The sequence below is a fragment of the Seriola lalandi genome, unplaced genomic scaffold, assembly GCF_002814215.2.
Source record: "Seriola lalandi dorsalis isolate HSWRI2012SDOR001 ecotype SW California unplaced genomic scaffold, Sedor1 jcf7180002054524, whole genome shotgun sequence".
NCBI lineage: Eukaryota > Metazoa > Chordata > Actinopteri > Carangiformes > Carangidae > Seriola > Seriola lalandi.
The window spans coordinates 2,870,840-2,890,839 of NW_019525077.1; the positions used below are offsets into that span (position 1 = coordinate 2,870,840).

The 20,000-nt window shown below is 39.8% G+C and overlaps 1 protein-coding gene across 5 annotated transcripts in view; it reads right to left on the reverse strand.

The window, feature by feature from the left end:
• The window catches only part of agtpbp1 (ATP/GTP binding carboxypeptidase 1), a 28,037-nt gene that overhangs the window by 7,348 nt on the left and 689 nt on the right, over positions 1 to 20,000 (reverse strand). For 2 of the 5 annotated variants that reach the window (XM_023414434.2, XM_023414433.2), the window contains exons 2-25: positions 19,011 to 19,069; positions 17,294 to 17,424; positions 12,988 to 13,055; positions 12,353 to 12,416; positions 11,907 to 12,053; positions 11,452 to 11,583; positions 11,174 to 11,267; positions 10,965 to 11,002; positions 10,441 to 10,649; positions 10,143 to 10,320; positions 9,775 to 9,816; positions 8,877 to 8,977; positions 7,646 to 7,762; positions 6,577 to 7,352; positions 6,152 to 6,235; positions 5,885 to 5,974; positions 5,479 to 5,627; positions 5,253 to 5,340; positions 4,448 to 4,592; positions 3,727 to 3,877; positions 2,783 to 2,963; positions 2,442 to 2,571; positions 1,647 to 1,778; positions 556 to 732 (exon numbers count right to left, since the gene is read on the reverse strand). In XM_023414434.2, the coding sequence (XP_023270202.1) occupies positions 556 to 732; positions 1,647 to 1,778; positions 2,442 to 2,571; positions 2,783 to 2,963; positions 3,727 to 3,877; positions 4,448 to 4,592; positions 5,253 to 5,340; positions 5,479 to 5,627; positions 5,885 to 5,974; positions 6,152 to 6,235; positions 6,577 to 7,352; positions 7,646 to 7,762; positions 8,877 to 8,977; positions 9,775 to 9,816; positions 10,143 to 10,320; positions 10,441 to 10,649; positions 10,965 to 11,002; positions 11,174 to 11,267; positions 11,452 to 11,583; positions 11,907 to 12,053; positions 12,353 to 12,416; positions 12,988 to 13,055; positions 17,294 to 17,424; positions 19,011 to 19,042 (3,456 nt within the window). In that variant the 5' untranslated portion in view covers positions 19,043 to 19,069. Of the gene's footprint in view, positions 1 to 555; positions 733 to 1,646; positions 1,779 to 2,441; positions 2,572 to 2,782; positions 2,964 to 3,726; positions 3,878 to 4,447; positions 4,593 to 5,252; positions 5,341 to 5,478; positions 5,628 to 5,884; positions 5,975 to 6,151; positions 6,236 to 6,576; positions 7,353 to 7,645; positions 7,763 to 8,876; positions 8,978 to 9,774; positions 9,817 to 10,142; positions 10,321 to 10,440; positions 10,650 to 10,964; positions 11,003 to 11,173; positions 11,268 to 11,451; positions 11,584 to 11,906; positions 12,054 to 12,352; positions 12,417 to 12,987; positions 13,056 to 14,620; positions 14,961 to 17,293; positions 17,425 to 19,010; positions 19,070 to 20,000 lie in introns of those variants that run through there. The other 3 variants (XM_023414437.2, XM_023414436.2, XM_023414438.2) reach the window with 2 other exon arrangements.

The following is a 20,000-nucleotide window of genomic DNA, read 5'->3' on the forward strand; positions in this document are numbered from 1 at the left end:
ATATGAGGTCTTGAAAGTGACAATGCATATATATATATGAGGTCTTGAAAGTGACAATGCATATCAGAGCAAAAACCAAGCCATGAGGCGGAAGGAACTGCCTGCAGAGCTCAGAGACAGGATGGTGTTGAGGCACAGATTGGGGAAGTTACAAAAAAAAAAAATCTTCTGCATTGAAGGTTCCCAAGAGCACAGTGGCCTCCATGATTCTTAAATGGAAGAAATTTTGCACAACCAGGACTCTTCTGAGATCTGGCTGCTCAGCCAAACTTAGAAATCAGGGGAGAAGGGCCTTGGTACGAGAGGTGACCAAGAACGTGATGGTCACTCTAGCTGAGCTCCAAAGATCCTGGATCACACCGAAGGGGTCTGAATACTTTCTGAATCTAAGTAAATAATAAATTCTTCCTTGACACAAATAATATTCCAAGTTAATTTAGGAATAAATTAAGAAGAAGCAACTCTAGTATTTGGTTCCAGGTTTATTGTATTGAACTTCATTACACTGTGCAAGCCTTCTATTTGTCCATACCATATAAACAAATACACCCTTACCTTGTATTTGCCCTGGTCACAACCACAGAGCGTGCTCTCCATAGTGTAGCTGCGCTGTACTCCTATCTCTCTCCATACAACAACGCGGGCGGTTGACTCTTTGGAGCGCTCCACAACAAAACTACAGCTCCCCATGCTGAAGGCTGGGGCGATCTGAGAGAGGATCTTAGGAAGCGCCTGAAAAACAAATGACACAAGTCTGAGTGTTTTTGTGTAGGTGTGTGAGTGTGTGTGTATGTGTTAGTGCACCGGGGGGCAGATGATGAAGTACAATTTATAGTAGGGACAAATAACTGTGTCCAACAAAGACTGGCTTATGTACAGAGCAGTTGCTTGGGAGAGAATCAGTATCGACTGCTGCAATCCAAAATGTTTGCTGTGGGCTTGTAGCCCGCAGCTGCATATCCACTAGGAAACTCTCTATTGAACTGGCTTCTTTATTATCATTCTGCTCAGTGAAAAATATATTTTTTGCATTCCCAAATGCAGAGAGGAACGACAAACTGATCTTGACCTGACCAAGGAAAAAGTCCTTCCCAACTGTAAAGTAAAATTCAAGGTGAATTACTAAAAGTACTAAAAGTACAACAAAATTGAGCATGTTTGTCAGATAAGAGTTGGTGTTGAAACATGTATTAGCGACAATGTAAAAAAGCCATTAACTTAGGTATCATAACACAAGATAAACACGGAGCAGGTCACTCAAAACAGGATATATTAACATATGTGCAGATGTTTGCGAATAGAAAGCAAGTAAAATACAATTACTGTCGGTGTCTAAGGACAAAAAACGGTTATAATAACCATAAACTGGAATTCAGCTCATACACAATGCAGGATAGGCACATGCAGTTGTAAATATAAGCTGGTCTAATGGTATCTTTTTTGTAAGGCAATAAGTATAAGTTGATAAAGGTGATCTGATTATACTGACACTGAATTCAATGCAATTAATATTCACTGATGTGGGAACAGTAAATTGACATGGGGGGGACGGGGGGTTGAGAGAGGTAAGGATGAGTTTGTTCATTACGTGTGTGTGTGTGTTTGTGCATGTGCATGTGCATGTGCATGTGCATGCAGCCGCTCACCCTGTATCCAAGGTCCTCCTGTAGGTCACTGGATGTAGCACTGATATTTGACTGCCAGACTGTCTCTTTCACGCTGCAGCCGTACATAAACACATTCTTCTTTCTGGAATGACCATGGTAATCACAAAACACCTGCACACATACACACAAAGGAAGCAGACATAGAAAACACTGAGTTTAGGATTTAATATATTGCACATTTTTTCACTAAGATCCTGGTAACCAAAATTTGCCGTCTGTCCTTTTCCAAACTAGTTTAGTCAAGTGGTTAAAATAATATGTTAAAATGATAAATATATAAAACAAACAAAGCAAGGGGAGAGTAAGGACTGTAGGGACAGCTACAATAACTCATATCGATTTTTATGCATTAACATGCTGTAAAGATGACTGGTAGATATTTTCTATGAGTAAATCTCAGGTCCATTTGAAGACAAAGAACAGCAGCCTCATCCTGCTTCATTCCTTTAAGTCATCACCCTTTGCATTGTAAACAAATCTCCCCAAGAGAACAATCCCATTATATCTAACTTGCTGACACACAGTGTAGCACAGAGGCCAGCAAAGGCAGTTGTTTATGGTAGCTGCATTAATGTCTTAAAGCTAATGTGGTGATTTACTGATGTGAAACTTAGTGGACACGCAGCCAAATAGAATGTGCGGCTGAACAGGAGAAATTACACCACCATTAACAACAAGTTAGAAAATATTCTGTATACTCAACTGCTGAAAGATGATGCAGCAAAGTGCTAAATGCCCCAGAGTAATCTAAATCCAGTTAATTAGAGGTCATACCAGTGGTGCCCTTTGTATGTGTGCAAGGTACTGCAGCAGGCTCTTAGTGTGGTAGATGGTGGGGTGGAGATCAGGATTGGGGCTCTGCCATTGGCGATTCAAATCCTCACCACTCAGAGAACAACGATGACTAGAGCAGAAAGGAGATGGCAGAAGAGGAGAAGGGATACAGAGTGGACGAGATCAGAGCAACAGCTAAAGAATCCTTTGAGAAAAGATTTTGTGTGTGTTAATATTCATAAAGCTGCAACCGCTGCACAGGCCAAGGTTAAGCAGATGTGTCCTCAGTGTGCTGCAAATGTGTGTGAATCCATTTCTATCACTTGAATATTTTCACTCACTTTCCATTTACAACTCCATCAGGGTTGAGCATGGGGACTATCTTGAAGATGTAGGCCTCTCTCAGGCTGGCTGCCAGCGGGCTGGTGCCCATCAGGAACTCCAGCGTGCCCTTCATTACCCAGCTGGCGTTGGTCTCTCCAGGGTGCACTCTGGCTGACAGGAAGATCAATGGACGGTTCCCTGAACAGGGAGAAAGCGGGAGAGCGCAGCACAAACACAAACAGAGGAAGATGGGTTTTCTTTTAATCTAAAGTTTTTCACAGATGAAAACAACATCAATGAACTAAAGTGGACTGCAAACCTGGCAATAATGATATGCCCTGATACCCCAGGGGTGTTCTCGTGTAGTAATGTACAACCCAATGTTCTTACAAGCATTAGTAAGAAAGGACAATGACTAATTATTTGTTATGAGTTCAATTTACAAATAACGAAATTAGAGGTTTTTCTCACCAGCTATTAAATGTTTAGATATTGTGGCCAATTACCAACGACTACAAGCGTCCAGTTTTTATCAGGACATACAGCAAAAATATTTTTGTCCACCCCTGTCAGTTGGCGTACTGTGATCTTGATAGTGTTTCACTTTGGCCAATTTCTCTGTAATTATTTCGGACTCAATTTAAATTTATTTTATCTAACCAGAATAATCCACTCAATATCATTTCTGCTTTCCATGGAGTCCTGGGTAACAAACAATAACAGTTCATAACAGATTTTAAGCAGTTAGCACAGTCAGTCATTTGTGCTATTGAGTCCAGATTTCAGTTTACATTTGAAAACAGACAAGATTGTTCCCTTGTTGACCAGTCAGGCTGGTTCCACAGAGCTGCATGGTGATTGGTGAAGCTACATTGGTTTTCCAGTTTTTCCAGGATGCGTATATGCAATATATCCTGCAATAAAAAGACGCATATACACAGATCTGCACCGAGTTACTTACTAAATTGACAGATGTGATCATTGGAGTTGGAATCCGGCATGGCAGTGATGGTTAGAAGGGGGCAGCTATTTCCCCCCAGGGTTTCACACAGGACATCCTGCCTCAGGTAGATCTGAGAGGTCCTCAAAGCCTCCAGTTTGCACAGGTGCATCTGAGGATAAAATGACAAAAAAAAAAAAAAAAATTTTTGAACTTCTTACTTACCATTTAAAGCCCATCCCTCTTGGAGTTGTGAACATTTTACTGTTGTATTGTTACTCTGGCTGTTTATTAGACAACTTGTGATTAAGTGATTCAGATCGGGCTTCTCTGTCATGCGTTTGTATTATATGGTACATAGTTCTGCATAGTCACTCTAGATAAAAGCAGACAAAATGTAATTATAATATCATAACTATTCACACAACGAGTATACAGTAGATTGTGAGCACAGTAGTTATCTGAAGACAAATAAATGATAAAAAAAATGAAAACAAAACAGCATTAGGGATCACACTGGGAACAGCAGAGAAAGAGAAATATTTACTGTATGAGCACAAGCAAAACCAAAACATCAGTTCAATATTCTGTTTCAGGGCAAAATAACATAAGTACTAAAGTAGTAAAAAAAACATTAGTACTAAACAATAGGGTCAAGAGGTGGGGTAATTTATTTTAATTGTCAGGGATATGAAGACCACTAACTGCGAATGTTAAAAAAACAGTGGTATTGCTATAGTACCTTAAGAGTGGAGTATGTATAAGGGTAATGATAGGCAAAGTAGCAGACATCATCCTTATGGCTGAAGCTTGTGCTGAAGGTCAGCGTATAATAGGACTTTCCTTTCTGACCACCAGCTGCAATGGTGCTCCTTGCAAAATGATTCCTGTGGAGGAGGAGGAGCATTTCATGAGTAAATGTTGCACAACATAGCAACAATTACACGGTATTAAGTACACCTGTAGTATGCGTTCAGTCAGCTCAGCCATAAATTCTTCCAAGTTAGTTTTAATGTTCTGATTTTGGTGACATTGGGGTCTGGACTGTATCATATTGAGAGGTGTTTCTAATATTCTGCCCTCGTAATGTATTTAAATAGGAAATACAAACACCACTATGACATTACAGACATCACACAAGTAGAGTTTATGGTGGAAGTTGGATTGAATTTCATTAGATTGTACAGGTGTATTAAATAAAATGACCACTTAGTGTACGTAACATCATATGGTAAAGGGGTGTGTGCAGAAAGGATGTCACCCTTCTCTTCCATAGGACCCTTTTTGAAAATTTTGCAGTACTAAGTACATTAATACTACCACATAATCATTTTGTAGCAAGAGACAAAGAAGTCGAGAGAGTGCTTTATAGCTATGTTAAATGTAAAAAGATACAAGACTAATACTATATAATTCGCGTAGTTGGGAAAAATTGGTTTGTAGAAATGCAAGAAAACTGTGATCTTGCCCCATGGAACTATAACACTAGTTTTTTTCTTTCTCTTCAATATATTTTTCCAGGTACACTGTATTTTGAGTGTACCTACTTGTAGTAACAGATGTCTGTTCCTGTTCTGACCCAGCGAGGTCTGCCACTGATCGCCTCCTGCACAGAGTACATCAGCACCTGCATGCCTACACACACACACACACACACACACACACACACACAATATTTATAAAAACATACATATCTTGCGTGGGTCAGATGGAGAATGAAACACTGTTGGGTGTTTCACTTTGTTTTTATCTAGCTGGTGTTGTGCATCTTACCGTAGTTGAACTGGCTGTTTGACTTCTCACAGTTGATGATGTTGAAGCGGTAGGTAGTTCCAACACGCATACCGCTCACCTCAAAGTAGAACCACTGGTGGTAGTGATTGCTGTTGATGTCTGAATTCAGCACAAGGTCATACTCATATCTGCAGAAATACCACAACATAAACTGTAAATGTGGACCCAGACATTATCAACCACAAAAAAACACTCATATACCCCATATTTTGTTTTTAATCTCATTTGTGTAAAATTGAGATAAGGAGGGGGTTAATTATAGTAAAAGTTGACTACAGCTTTAAATGTTATTAATGTGATAAAAGGTAACTCTAATTAACACTATACATCCAACTGTGGAACTCTTACTCCTTCCCCTGTAGCTGATGTGACAGTAAACACTTACTTCCTAACTTGAATTGCCTTCCTGAGGTTGCCAGACTCAAACTGAGAGTTGAACTTCAGGGATTCGCCATCATCTTCAATCACGGGACAACTGGAACATGATGAGGAACAAATGACACTCCTGAGAAGTCATTACCCTTCTCAAAATATAGATGATGAATTGAGTTAATCTGCTTTGTGAATGTCACAGCTCTCAACATTATCAGAAAAACAATAAACTGTAGCTCCATTTATGCTTGGGTTAGCAGACTCAGTAACAGGAACTCACCTAGGAATGTCCAGGTCGTAAACTACTTTATCCAGGATATCATTAGGATGAATCAACCTCTCAATGTCCTGGAATATCTTAGACCTGCAGAGTTAGACCCACAAGCAAACTCATGCTTAACGCAATGGAAAGAAATTCACAGCAAAGTTAAATGTATAAACTGTACCTCACATCAGTCTCATACATCTGTCTGGAGCCCCACAATTGAAGTTTCAGTGTATGTCAAAGACTTAGAGAAGAATATTCTAAATATAAAATATTTGCACAAATCTGAAGACAAATGTTCACATTTTCTGGCATAGACACACTACAGAACACTTCAGTTAATTTATTCTACTCCCTTTAATGGAATGGTTTTGGATATTTACCTTAGTTTTTATCCTAAATGATTTTTGCTAACCACCAATTTAATGAAAATATCTCACCTCTGCACACCATAAACTCTCTCCAGAAGGGATTCCCTAAATGTTGGGGCTACATGGCCAAAGTAGTCTGGGTAAGCCACTTCAGCATACTGGGGTACAGAGTGTGTTCCCTTCACCATCTCCACATACAGGTCAGGGTCATGCAGAGAGAGGAGCAGTGCTGTGTCTGGCACCTCCAGAACTGCTCCTTCCCCTCCTTCATCCTCAGCACCCTCTGAACCACAATCTGAACCCCAGTTACTGCCCCCTCCTCCCACGCGACGTGTCGTGATACCTCCAAAGAGCAAAGGAGACTGTATGTGTCTTGTGGCATTGACTGGAGATCCTTCTTGTTTGACTCCCAGTATTTCTTCACCTGCATTCAGAGCCCCCGCCTCTTCTAGAGAGACACACTCCAACACATGAGCTAGTTCTTGTTCTATCCTCTGCCCTTGAGATGGAGGCCTGGAGGACAAGGTTGCATGTCCATCAGGGGAAGGAATGTGGGCCTCTTTTTTTTTGTCTTGGTCCTTGGTGAGTTGGATAGTGTCCAGTTCGAGAGGTGTTAGAGGAGGCGGGGGAGAAGGAGCGGGAGCAGAGGGAGATGGCTGACTGTGTTGTTCTTTGGTAGGGTTGCAGTCCTCCTGAGAACTCTGTGTGGGGACGTGCTTTGGGGACAGGGATTGAGCTGTGGGCACTACGATTGGCCGAGTGGATCGGCTGGAGGCTGATGATGAGGAGAAGGATGATGATGAAGAGGTGGTAGAGGAAGTCTTTGAGCATTCAAAGTTATACCCCTGTAGGAACAAGATATACTGAAGTAAATAAACTGTTTTTTTTCTGAATGACCAAGTTGCACAAATACACAGGATGTCTTATATTAATTCATTTTTAAATACATACATGTTAAAACTATACCAACACAACTGAAACTACACCAATCAGTCACAACATGAAAACCAGTTACCAGTTTTCATGTTGTGTCTGATAGGTGTCTTGTGCCAATATACTGTCTTAATCTTTGTTTAAATCTATGTCCTGGTAAATCTTTTGCAGTTAAATGTTGTCACCATGTCCAGAAAACACTGACCTGAAAATCTTCAGATAGCTCCAGGAAGAATCTCTCATAGACTCTTAACTCTTCATATGGACGGCCAGGGCTCTTTTTGGGATGTAGCTTGTTTAGGTCGGTTTCTATGTCATCATTCTGATTAACAGGACACAAAGGGAGAACATAACTAAATACGTTATGCAGGTATATTTGGCCCATTGCTCAAGTCTGCTTCTCTCTTATGATTTTGAGATGGAGGAAACAAGTAACAAAATAATGACAGTGGATAAGAAAATATAAAAGTTGTGAGTTTTGTCCAAAGACACCAAAATCCAATTATTTTGATGTATAATTTGAAATTAACATCTATGATCCGATATTTTTTGTTCACTTTGGGTGGGTGTGTTGTATTACTTGAACATTTCCCAAAGGTCAAAGTCCCTCTTTGATTAAAAACCAAAAACAGAAATACATATCACACATGGTTGATATGTTTGACATAAGCCCTTTTCTCTATGAACTGATACAAACTGATTTGTTGCCCTTTCACACATGCAGCACACAACAGGATATTGTCCACCTGATGCATTCTCACTTACTAGAAATACTCTGTTTGTTTTAGGCAAGGGCTAGCGCCTGGGTAGAGTGTGCAGGAGGCAGAATGGAAACATCATCAACACGCCCACTGGCTTGCTGTGAATTCTCCGGACAATGACCTGCTCTATTCACACAGTGGCTCAATCGGACATTACACAGACTTTATACTGGGGAGCTGGCAGGGTAAAGTCCGTTTAATGGCCAGTCCAACAGATTCGGACATTTGCGTTCTCACATACAGCTCCTCAGGGTAATGTCTAGATAAATTCAGGGCTGCAGCGCATGTGTGAAAGCACTAATAGTGATATGAGTGTGTTTGGCAAAACTTTGACACATCTCATCCCCAAATGACACAATCTGTAGAGATTCAATATTATATAATGAAAGTGAGTCATGTAATTGGAATATTAAGTGTTAAGTAATTCACAAAACTGCAGGGATTTTAATCAAATGACCTATTTATGATTTAAAGTCATCTTGCCAACTAGGGCCAATTAAATTATACATCACAACCCTTTGTGAAGTTTAATCACAAAAATGTTGCAATGTTGGAGGCCTACACTCTGCGCTGTCTCTATAACACCACTATCATACAGAGGAAAGAACATTTTGAACAGTAAGTGTAACAAATAATGCTGTCATGTGAAATATGGTGTGTGTATGTGAGTATTACCGCAGTGCAATGATCTTTCTCATCCTCTTCGTTCTCAGTATCGTTCTCTGTGTCTGCTTCCGTCTCGTCATTATCATCGCTTTCATCCACTACATCATCCACTGGTACAAAACACACAAACACACAAGTTATTAGATGACTATCCTTAAAGCTGATTTACCTGATGTTTTCCCCTTTTCTTCAGGAGTTTAGTATTTTTCAAAATGTGTGTCGGGGTGGTACATAACCTGTCTAGCAGTCTCAGTTTTTGACAGGAACAATGAAAATGTTTACAAAAAGATGTGAGCAGCCATGATCAAGAGATGAGTGAGAGATATTGAAGAGAGAAGAAATTGGGCATATTTCTTCCAATAAATTCAGCTGGTGGTCTCACTGACAAGTCAGTGTAATACCAGTAGCTTACAATTTTACACTGTTCTCCATGGTTGAGTTACTGACATCACTGACACATTTTTTGGAGTATACATGAGTCAACATGACTTTGTGCTAAGGCTAAGGCAATTACTGGGTTGCTGTTGCCAATTAGAGCCTTAAAAATTGTGTTGTATATTTTATACAGTTCCTGTTTGAATTTCATTACTCGGCAAAACAGATGTGGAGGAAAATAACTGATTGATGAGATATTTTTAAATTTTAGATTAGATTGAAGGAAGAGGACAGCGGCTCAGATAATTTGTAGGAAGCAAATTAGTCGAGTACAGTGCAAGTACATGACGTCTGCTAGTGAGTGAGCAAGCACTATGCAATGAGCACTAAGTATCTTTATTAAATCTTTATTACTAACACATGTTGTGTGTTAGTTTAGTGAAGTTAGAGTATGACGTGAGGTAAATGAGAAAGCAGTAGTGAGTGAGTCTATGTAATCGGAGGATGGAGTCATGTCTTACGTACGTCTTACCCTTCTTTAAGGGCTTGTCGCTGAGCTGATGACTTGTTCTTCCTGTAAGGCACATTGTGTGCAGCAGTGTCATGAGTGTTGTCATTAACCATTCATTCGGTCCAGGGATATAAGCATTATATATGTGTGTGTGTGTGTGTGTGTGTGTGTGTGTGTGTATGTGTGTGTGTGTGTGTGTGTGTGGTTGTGTGTGTGTGTCTTTGTGGTATGAAGAATTTAATCTAGGAGCGATGACTAGAATACACAAGTGTCTGTCTGTGCTGCATAATTGTCAATGATAGGCATGCGCATACACTGTGATAAGCTGGGGCACACTCTAGTGAAGTGTGTGTTTGTGTGTGTGTGTGTGTGTGTGTGTGTGTTCTCACCCCCAGGTGGCTGACTGTACAACTGTGCCACAGGTCCTACAGCAGGTATGTGTGGCAGCTGGTAGTGGAAGGCTGATTTGATGGTGGGCAGAGGCAGACGGTTCTTAGGAAAACACTTCCTCATGATGAGACTTGAAGTGTTGATGAGAGGATCCAGAGTACGTACCGGGAGACACTCCTAGAAATGAAAACCACACAGAAAGTAGGGACTAGCTGAGAGCGAGTGTGTGTGTGCGCAGTACTTATAATGTTTGCATGCTTTAATTGCTTGCCATTCGTTTGTCATACTCTCACTCACAGTGGATGAGTTGTAGAGGATCCTCATGCCATCAGCCTCTATGAACGCCTTCCTGCCAAGCTTGATGTTGGTGATGTTCCTGATGCAGACCAGCAACCCTTTGCGAATCAGCATATGGCGATGCCGTGTGTCATTCCGATGCCAATCCAGGTACAGAGCAAGCAAGACAGGCACATGTTTGCCATCCACTGCACGGCGAGCGTTAGTTTCTGTACAGGGAAGTGGAAGAAGAAGAGGAGAAAGTATTGATAAATGGCACCTTACAACTGTGGGATGGGATGAAGAGAAGTATGGGTGGAGTAAAAGGAAAGCAGTATAGTGAGGGGAGAAGCTGTGGGTTACCAATCTCTGAATCCATGCTGAATTATCAATTAGTTTTTGATTTAGAGCAGACATAGGGTTCATGAGGATGGAGATGAGAGAAGGCAGAAAGAAGCTATACTGCATGAACACAAGCACTAATTAAGGATCACTACACTACCACTGATGAGTCGAAAGTCAATGCTACAAAGCAAATTACTCACTGGATTTGAGCAGTGCTCCCAGTGCGTCCAGAGCTACCCTGTTGATTTAGAAACAAGGCAAATGGGTTACATGGTCTGTCGAACAAACATCAGCGACAGATGTTACAAAGCTCCGCCTGAAAGAGGTGAGGGAGATGTAGCCTGTGGATGTCACTGGTTTGTTATAACACAACATTCCTGTCGGCTCATTAACAGAGAAGGACACTCACTTGAGCAGACTGGTGTTCTTCTTGCTGTACGGCGCAGTAATCTTGAACATGAGCTCCACCACTCCATTCTTGCCCAAAGAAATAGAATTCACCGCTGTACATAAACAAACACATCAATGGCGAGATATCAGGCAAAAGCAGAGACAGACAGTGCCAGTATATTTACATGATTTTTATCAGTTTGAGATTCTGTTGTATTTTTGGTCGTTATCTGCTTGAATTCTAAGACAGGAGGGTAACATTTTGAGAAATCTATTTTAAAGTTTAAAGTTACTCACAGTTGGTAGAGTAAACCCTGAGAACCTGCAGGCAGGGCAAAAGCAGCTTGGTATTCTGTAGGTTCTGTTTCATTAAGTTGATTGTGACGTTCAGAGCTCCGCTCAAACGCGCCTTCACGCCAAACTTTCTGTCTGAACACAGAGGCTGCAATGTCAGTATGCACAAAATAACAATGTTTTTGTCTCCCTCTTTTTTCTACATCCTGGAGTTTTTGACCATAAGGCAATATGTTTGTTAAAACCTCAACACTCAATGTATTTTGGTGAGAAATACTAAATGTAAATGTTTTATTTGTTTATGAGGGACTAACAGCACAGATGAGCTTAAACTGATGTAACTGACATGATAGAAAAAGCACACTCAATGAAATATCTAGAAAGTAAACATTGGTTGATTCACCAGTGTGTATATTGGTGTACTCTGTGTTTGGGTTAAGCTGTAACATTACGCATACCTTTTGGGCCAACCTTGGCCAGCAGAGAGTGAAGCTGCAGCATGAGTTCCTCACTGGGAGGCAACTCTTTACTGGCAGTGATCAAAATCTGAAATAATATCCCTGTTCCTCCTTTGGACACAAATACTCCCACCCTGCGACCTCTGCCTGAGACAAAAAGCAACCAATAAAACAACATTAAATGTGATAAAAACTTAATTCAAGATGGGATTAGAGGCACTTGGCCTAAGAAGGAACTGATTAGCTTTCCAGCTCAATTTACAATTACAGCCACTGAACCATTTATCAGAGTGGCAAAATGAATTGTTTGCCTTTAGATTATGTTTACGACTTCTTACAGTCATGAAAAAGTAACCACTTTGCGTGTACCCGCAAATAAATGTAAAAGAAAGGAACTAAATATTGTTAATGGCTCTCAAAATTAGGCTCATCAAAACTCAGCTCACCCACAGTCAGCAGCTCACTGAGAATGTACAGGATGTTCAAGGTGGTCTGGACATCACGGGTGTTCTGTCAAAGTCACAAACAGTACACTTGTTAAAACTGAATATACAGTATACTAGAGTGCAGAATTTTGTACCATTACTTCTTTGCCACCAGAGAGACAAATTCGATTCTACTTAATGTCATTGATCCAAGGTGTGCAGCATAATCCCAAATCAAACAAACTGATGAATGTGACACCAGTTTCCTGCAGCTGTTTATGTCAGGAGCTGACAACTTCCACTAAATTAATGATGGCATCCACTAAGATCAGAAGAAACTGAAATAATTCTTGACCCTTCGCAGAGAAAAGAGGCACTATTTTATAAAGCAATGTGTGAGGCTAGTGTTTGGGCAAAGCTCAAATGGATGAATGGATATCTAAAGGATCAATGAGACATCTCAAGCAGAGGTTAGGCAAGTATTTATGTTTTCAAGAACTGAAGGTTTAATGTTTTGCACTTGCTATTGGACAATAATATAGAATATTATTAATATATTCATTTACGTTCATACATGCCACGCAGACATAGTTTAAAAAAAAAACTTAGTAAGCTTGGCTTTATTGCTTATAGGTTGTGTTGATGGATGAGCTGACCTCCAGTGAAGCCAGGATGACCTCCATGCCACTGGAGCCTTTCGACATCACCTCTTTTCCGCTCTTCTCTGTAACACAAACAAGGTTAAATGATCAGAAATGTGACAATAAACAGCACCGCATCTGTTGTGGAACACAGCTGAGGGGCTTCTCACGCAAGCAAAGAGAGGCTTGTTATTCAAAGTACAGCATGTGGTCCTGCATAGGTGGACCGTGAAAGACAAGTCACAATGTCATAGGGGATTATCTTGGAACGTGTGAAGGACCACTGTCTTGGGTTACTTGTAGTTAGAAAGATTGTGCTGCATTTAACAATAAACAGATACTCTATCTTGAAAGTACATTGTAAGATTGTGTTAAATATTAGCTCCTGCACACATGAGCTTTACTATTCTCCTTTTAGAAAACAATACATGGGTACAACTCTTACTCAGCCTTTATTTCCTTCCTCCCTGTAATTTAGGAGCTGACAGATTCCTGACCTCTTTGAAGAGGCCGCAGTGAGTGGTCCTGTCATGTCATGTCATGTCCTGAGACGAATGCAAACTCTCCAATCACAAACACATGAGTAAGAGGAAAGAACAGATACTGAAGTCTTTCTACCTTCTAAAGATAAATTCTCGAAACCATCTACAAAGATTGGAGGGAATCATGGATAAATATGAATTTCTGAAAAAAATAAATACATGAAATATTACAAGACTTTGATATCAACAATGCTGTCAGATTTCTTGTATGGCAGCAGATTATATCAGAAATGTGATCACTGTGTATCACAAGTATCCCAACTGAAAGATTATATCACTTGCTGATTGTACACGCGAGTGGTTCATGTTTTTGGCACTGCACACTGTCCCTGTTAAGGAAGGTATCATAACAGCAGGTGAGATGCAAAGTTCAAGCATGCAGCTTTCAAGATTCATGATCTGTTACCAAAAAGCATGTGAAAGTAAACACAACTGATGTGTGTACACACGCACACAGAGAATTTCCACAAACTCCCTTTCCACACTTGCACAACTATGTGCATATCTGAGCATGTGAACACACACACACGCACACACTTCAGTGCCTTGGAGAGCGGTGGCCTCTTAAAACATTTCTGTCATGCCAGACTTTTTAAAGCTCTACAAAACAAAATGGCATTTCAACACCAATCCTCAAAAACAAAACAGTGAGGGGTTTTACATAGACCATCACTGAAACAAACATAATAATAAATAAATAAAATGTGAGTTCTAAAGTTTATGATGGCACTCAAAAGTAAAGCAGAGCTAATTCTGTAAGTGTTGTCTTTAAATTCAACTCAGTACCCATCATTTATATCTTCTTAGTGTTTTCAGTCATTAGTCAGCTAAGACTGACTGCTGAGAGTACTGCACATGAACTGTTGAGGGGGTCAGCGTGGTTGTTCTAATCTCACTTCCCGTCCTCACCCGACCCAACCAAAGTGAAATATTTAAAAATATTTTAAACACGAGAGACCCTTGAATTGCTATCATGGATAAAGATGTTGTGAAAATTCATACCTTGGATGATTCAATTCTAAGAGTCTAAGATTAAATACATCTTATCTAAAGCAATTAAAATGGCTTGTATTTTTCTAGTTTATTCTCATCATTTTGGACCATACCTGGTGGTTCCGGAGAGACCACAGATTCACTGTATCTCCTGGTGTAGCGGTACTCCATTTCATAACAAAAGGTCTCACCAAAGTTCACCAAAGCTTTGGGTGAAAAGATGTCCTACTTTTCAAAATTGCGGGTCCACTGCATCTGGATTCCTTAGAGTGTACAGTGCAAATCTGCTGTAAATCTAAGAGACGCTTAAGAGTTTGATCCTTTACAGTATGTGACGCCAAACGGTAAATCCCTTTTAAAACTTCAGTAGTATTTCTCTATCCCTCTAAGGCGAGAAGTAAACTATTCGACTGGTCAATCCTGCTACACTCCGACTGCGAACAAACACACTGAGCTTAGGGCATGACACTATGAACCTAGAAATCAGCACCGCCCCTTGCATGCTACAAGAAAACTAAACCACCGACTGCTCCTATAGAGAACTGACAACTGCATAGGATACCTCTCCTCACACGTCCTCTCCTCTTTCTCTTGCCTCCCCCCTTTCTCCTACTCAGCACTAGGGGGAAAGGAGAGCTGCCAAGCTCTCAAATGACAACAGACACTGGATTTCTGACAGAAAATGAGAGGAAAAAAAGAGAACTGCTGCCTCTAAGACTGAATTCATTCTCCACTTAACCAAACCAGAACTCCTATTGTCTGTGAAGTGATATTTGTATTATTTTTATTTATCTTTTCATCAGATTTATGACTTTATGGTTACCCCACTTACAGCTCCTGATTTTCCTTTCTTCCTATCATCCTTGTTCTTTCTCTTGGTATGTCTTGACTTTACACTAAGCTCCAAAGACTCTGAACTTGAGACAAGAGTACAGCAAAGTCCTGTGGGGTGTATAGTTACCACGAATAGGGTCACAAACCCCCCCACTTCCCCCTAACCAACCAACCAGCGTCTCACTCATACACATTTCAAGTAGAGGCTGCAAGCAGGGTGTGACAGACCGCCAAGCAGTAGATGAGAGGGGAACAGCTGATATATCATGATTGACATGGTCACAGACAGAAGCCTTTCCACTGTGCCCATAACTCATGATGGATTAACTACAGGTTTACTTTGAAGAAGAGGCAACAACAAATATGGTAAGAGGAGAGAAAAATTCAAGAAAAGTGAGTGGAAAGAAGTTCAAAGCAAGTTGAAAATACACCTGCAGGCTCAAAATACTATGTAATGATTCAGCAGAATTCTTCACACTGCATATTCACACAGACTCCACCAAGGAATGACTCAAGTGATTACAAGTTTTCCTCGCTCAAAAGATCCACACTGAAAATGCTACTGAAAACTGAAAACCACTAGCTCCAGGACAAAGTTAATATAAGAACTCGAGCAAAATATAAAGTTTGTGGGTTAGCATTCAGATGGGGCTTTTCTTTAGTCTGAAAGAAAAATAACAGATTGGATCTTGATCAATTGATGCCAGCAAGTATTAACTATTTTCATCATCAATTACTCTGTCAATTTTGATCCTTTTTTCAATTAACTGATTAATCATTTTGTCTATAAAATGTGCCAAAGCGGTCAAAGAATTTGCATCATAACTTAGAAGAGCCCAAGATTATGTCTTGAAGTAGCTTATTTTGTTCAACAGTCCAAAATACAAGAATATAGAATTTATAATGTAAAATATCAACGTCAAAGAAAAGAATGTTTGGCATTTTTTATTGATAAATGACAAACAAGTATCAAAACTGTAACTTTTTGTCAGTTTGACATATATTAATTAACTAATTGTTAAAAGCACTAGAGCAATGATGCTTGCATCATAGATTTCTATCCATCCCCGCTCCTCAGAGAGGCAGAGGCACACTCATGTTTCAGTCTGTTCTACACGGCAGTGCAGCACAATGCCTTGCTCTTCAGCTGCGGGATCTTCTTCTCTGCTCTCGTTTCAAAACAGTAATCAGAGAAACCACATCAGGAGACACTGTCTCGGTCCATCCACACTTTGACTACTGCTACTCTAACCCATCTCTATTTACACAGCAACTGCAGTGAACACGTTTTAAAAGAATTAATCAACTCGACTTGAGAACCTGAAACTTTGCATCAAGACATTTTAAAAGGGTACTCCATCGATCATACACATCAAAGTTAGTTTACAGGTATTGAGGAGTACTAAATGTCAGTGTAGAGTTAGAAAGAGGTGAGCTTATCAGACCTCTGCAGCCCATTTCTCATCTATGCTTGAGGCTAGAGGCTACAGATAGAGGCTACAGGCTACTAATGAAACACACTTGAATCTCTGACCGAACTGTCTGCAATTTCCTTTTCAATTCATAGAGTACTCCATCTCTCTCTCTATCCATCCATCTATTCAGGCTGGAACAATATGATTATATCCCAATTCAATACGATCCCGATACTTTTAAGTATTGCAATTCTGCAACTATTGTGATTCCATATTACGTTTGATTTGATTTGTGTTTTTCTTTTTTAACACTAAACCATGGGAAAAGTAGAATCTATCTATCTATCTATCTATCTATCTATCTATCTATCTATCTATCTATCTATCTATCTATAAAGATATAAATTCTTGGTTTAAGAACAATTATATTAATAAATACAAAATACTGATTTTCACTTATCTATTGTCTATAATATGTTTGTTGGATTGAATACTGTAGAATGCATGTTATATTTTTGTGTGTGTGTTTGCTCTCACCCTGCGTCTGTATGAGATGAAGTATCTTTGCAGTGACCTGTCGTGCTGTGTCGACATCTTTCATCATGGCCTCTCCATTCATCCTCTCTAGTTGGCTCAGGAGCATCAGTACCCTGGAGTTACTGGGAACACTGGAAACACATGCACACACACATTTTTACCTTAAGACTGTATGTAATAACTTCATTTATAAATGCACTCTCGTATAGTCATTCAGTAAAAGGACTACTAAAGAAAGAAAACTAGGTCAAAACCTAGTATATGGCTGGACTGCATATGGTCAGTCAGTCACACACATTTAAAATTATAGGGCTGGCCCCGCTGTTGCAGTCCAGCGAAAAACATTGCATACTCATGTATGTATCATGATGCTACAGTGAGTGGATGCTATAATATATAAGCAAGTGTTGAAACAATTAGAATAACCGCCTCGTGGTTGTATGCCTCCACAAACCAGCTAAGTTGCAGGAAATATGGCCAGAGGGGAACATATGTAAACATGGTATGTAAACTGAAAACATAATGCCTCTGGCGCTGGTTGTCATTGGCATGGAGGCATAAAAATCTGTCATGATTCCCTGCTCAATGTCTAGAATTATGACAGAATAATGGGCCAGTTTTATCACACAAGTGTGTCAAAGTAGTCAGTGTCCCCGAGTGAAACTGCCGAAAAACATAAAACAGGCCCTAATATGTGCAAGTTCTATATATGTGTCAGAGTAATAATCAACAAAAATAGCCATTTCTGTAATTTTGTGCAGTGCTAAAAACAGTAACAAAATAGCAATCCATATTTAAACACAGCTTGAGTCTAACTTTAAAAGCTGTTCAATTTATTTTAATAAAGCTGACTGTTGGGGCCGTCTCCTAGCATTTCACTATTTCTGGAATACTGACCCATCCCCTTATGATCTTAACTCAGTGGCGCTCAGATGGAAACACAAGGTTATAGGTCAGTTGTTGGTACAGCAACGTCAAACATGGGAGAGAGAATCAAAACTCTGTGATTGTACCCAGTGGAGCTGAGTTTCTCATATGTCCTTATAAAGACAGAGACAGAGAGACAGAGGGAAGTGTGTGTGTGCTGGAGACAGAAAAAGAAAAAACTGGGAAAATGGAAAGAATGATGAAACAAGTGATGCAGGAATGGCGTAATGAAAACATATTGAGGGAAACATACAGCTTAAATAAACACACTGCATAAGACACATAGATGAACACAGATTAACTAGAAAATGAACAGAGTATAAATATTCAAACTTGATACAGAAAAAACCAATAAAGGGGTTTTCCAAGCATACTGCTTCTGCATCAATTATATGTGTTGTTGTTTTCAGTCATGACTAATACATATTGCTAGTTCTAGCAAGGCCATCTAATTATCTACACACACTGCTGTGTTGCACACAAACACTCCTGCTCTCTCACTCAAACTCACACACGCACTTTCTTTCTCACACACAGTGTGACAAGAGACAACAAACAGCAGGGGAAAAAACTGGTGCAAAGGGAGTTAAAGGTAGAATAGTAAAAGTGCAGAATCATATCAGGGAGGGTAAAGGTAAGGCAGAGAGAGAGAGAATACAGTATGTGAACAGATGGTTGTGACAGAGCAGCTTTCATACTGAAACACAAGCACATATCGCAGCCTGCATGTGTGTTTGTGCATGCATAATGAAATTGCATCTGTTTGCTTTGGAATAGCAAAGCAACTCACCCTTTCTCTGTGGCCATTTTGGGTTTGTTCATTTTTACCAAATCAACATTTCATGTCGTCTGCAAGAGAAAGAAAATAAAGACCTCATTGACAAAAAAGGACAAACATAAATATTATGAACATTTTAAAAATGAGTGTAGCAAATCAACCTTTGCTCCAAGTGCAAAAGAGATCTGGCTAAACTATATGTGTTGCAATCTGAGGCTGTAGCCAGAACCAGAAGATGGTAAATCTAAACTTCCCATAGCTGTGAATGTGATGGTCTGTCCATACGTGTTAGCCCTGTAAAATATTAGTGACCTGTCTGTACCTGTCTTGCTGTGAATGTAGGGGCAACCTGCAGCTGCAAAGAGATGCCTCATATTGACTGCACCAGGACAGAACTACTATCAAATACACAGTGCCTCCTGACTGACTTTACACAAGGGGCTGCCCAACATGCTGCAGATCTCAGATGTCTTAAAACAAAAGAGCTGTGGACAAGGTAATCTGAACACAAGGTTTTAAAAAGCATTACTAGTGTTCAGCTGTATCATATCAAACAACAATGGACAAAAACCTATTGCAAAAGTATCATTCAGAAAAAAAGTGTAGCAACAGACAACAGTAACTGTTATGTACTGTAATGCAAGTACACTTACTGCATTTTAACAGGTCTCCAAAGAGTTTTAGATGAGGTCAAACAGTGAATACAGAAGCACTGATGGGTTGAGATAAGATGAGTCATAAACTGCTGTAAAATTTAAAGCTCTAAATCACTGGTGCCACATTTCATTTTATTCCGTGGTGCTTATATTTAACAAGCTTATAATGTACTTAAAATCCCAATGATATTTTATAAACATTTAACCAATACAACAAACACATTTAAAAGTAAAAGAGAGTCATCAGAAACAGTACCACACAACAGAAAGACGCCATTTTCGGCTAAAAATAAGCTTGAAACTAAGCTGGCTAACCTCAACTCCTTAGTCAGGCTTTTCCAAAGCT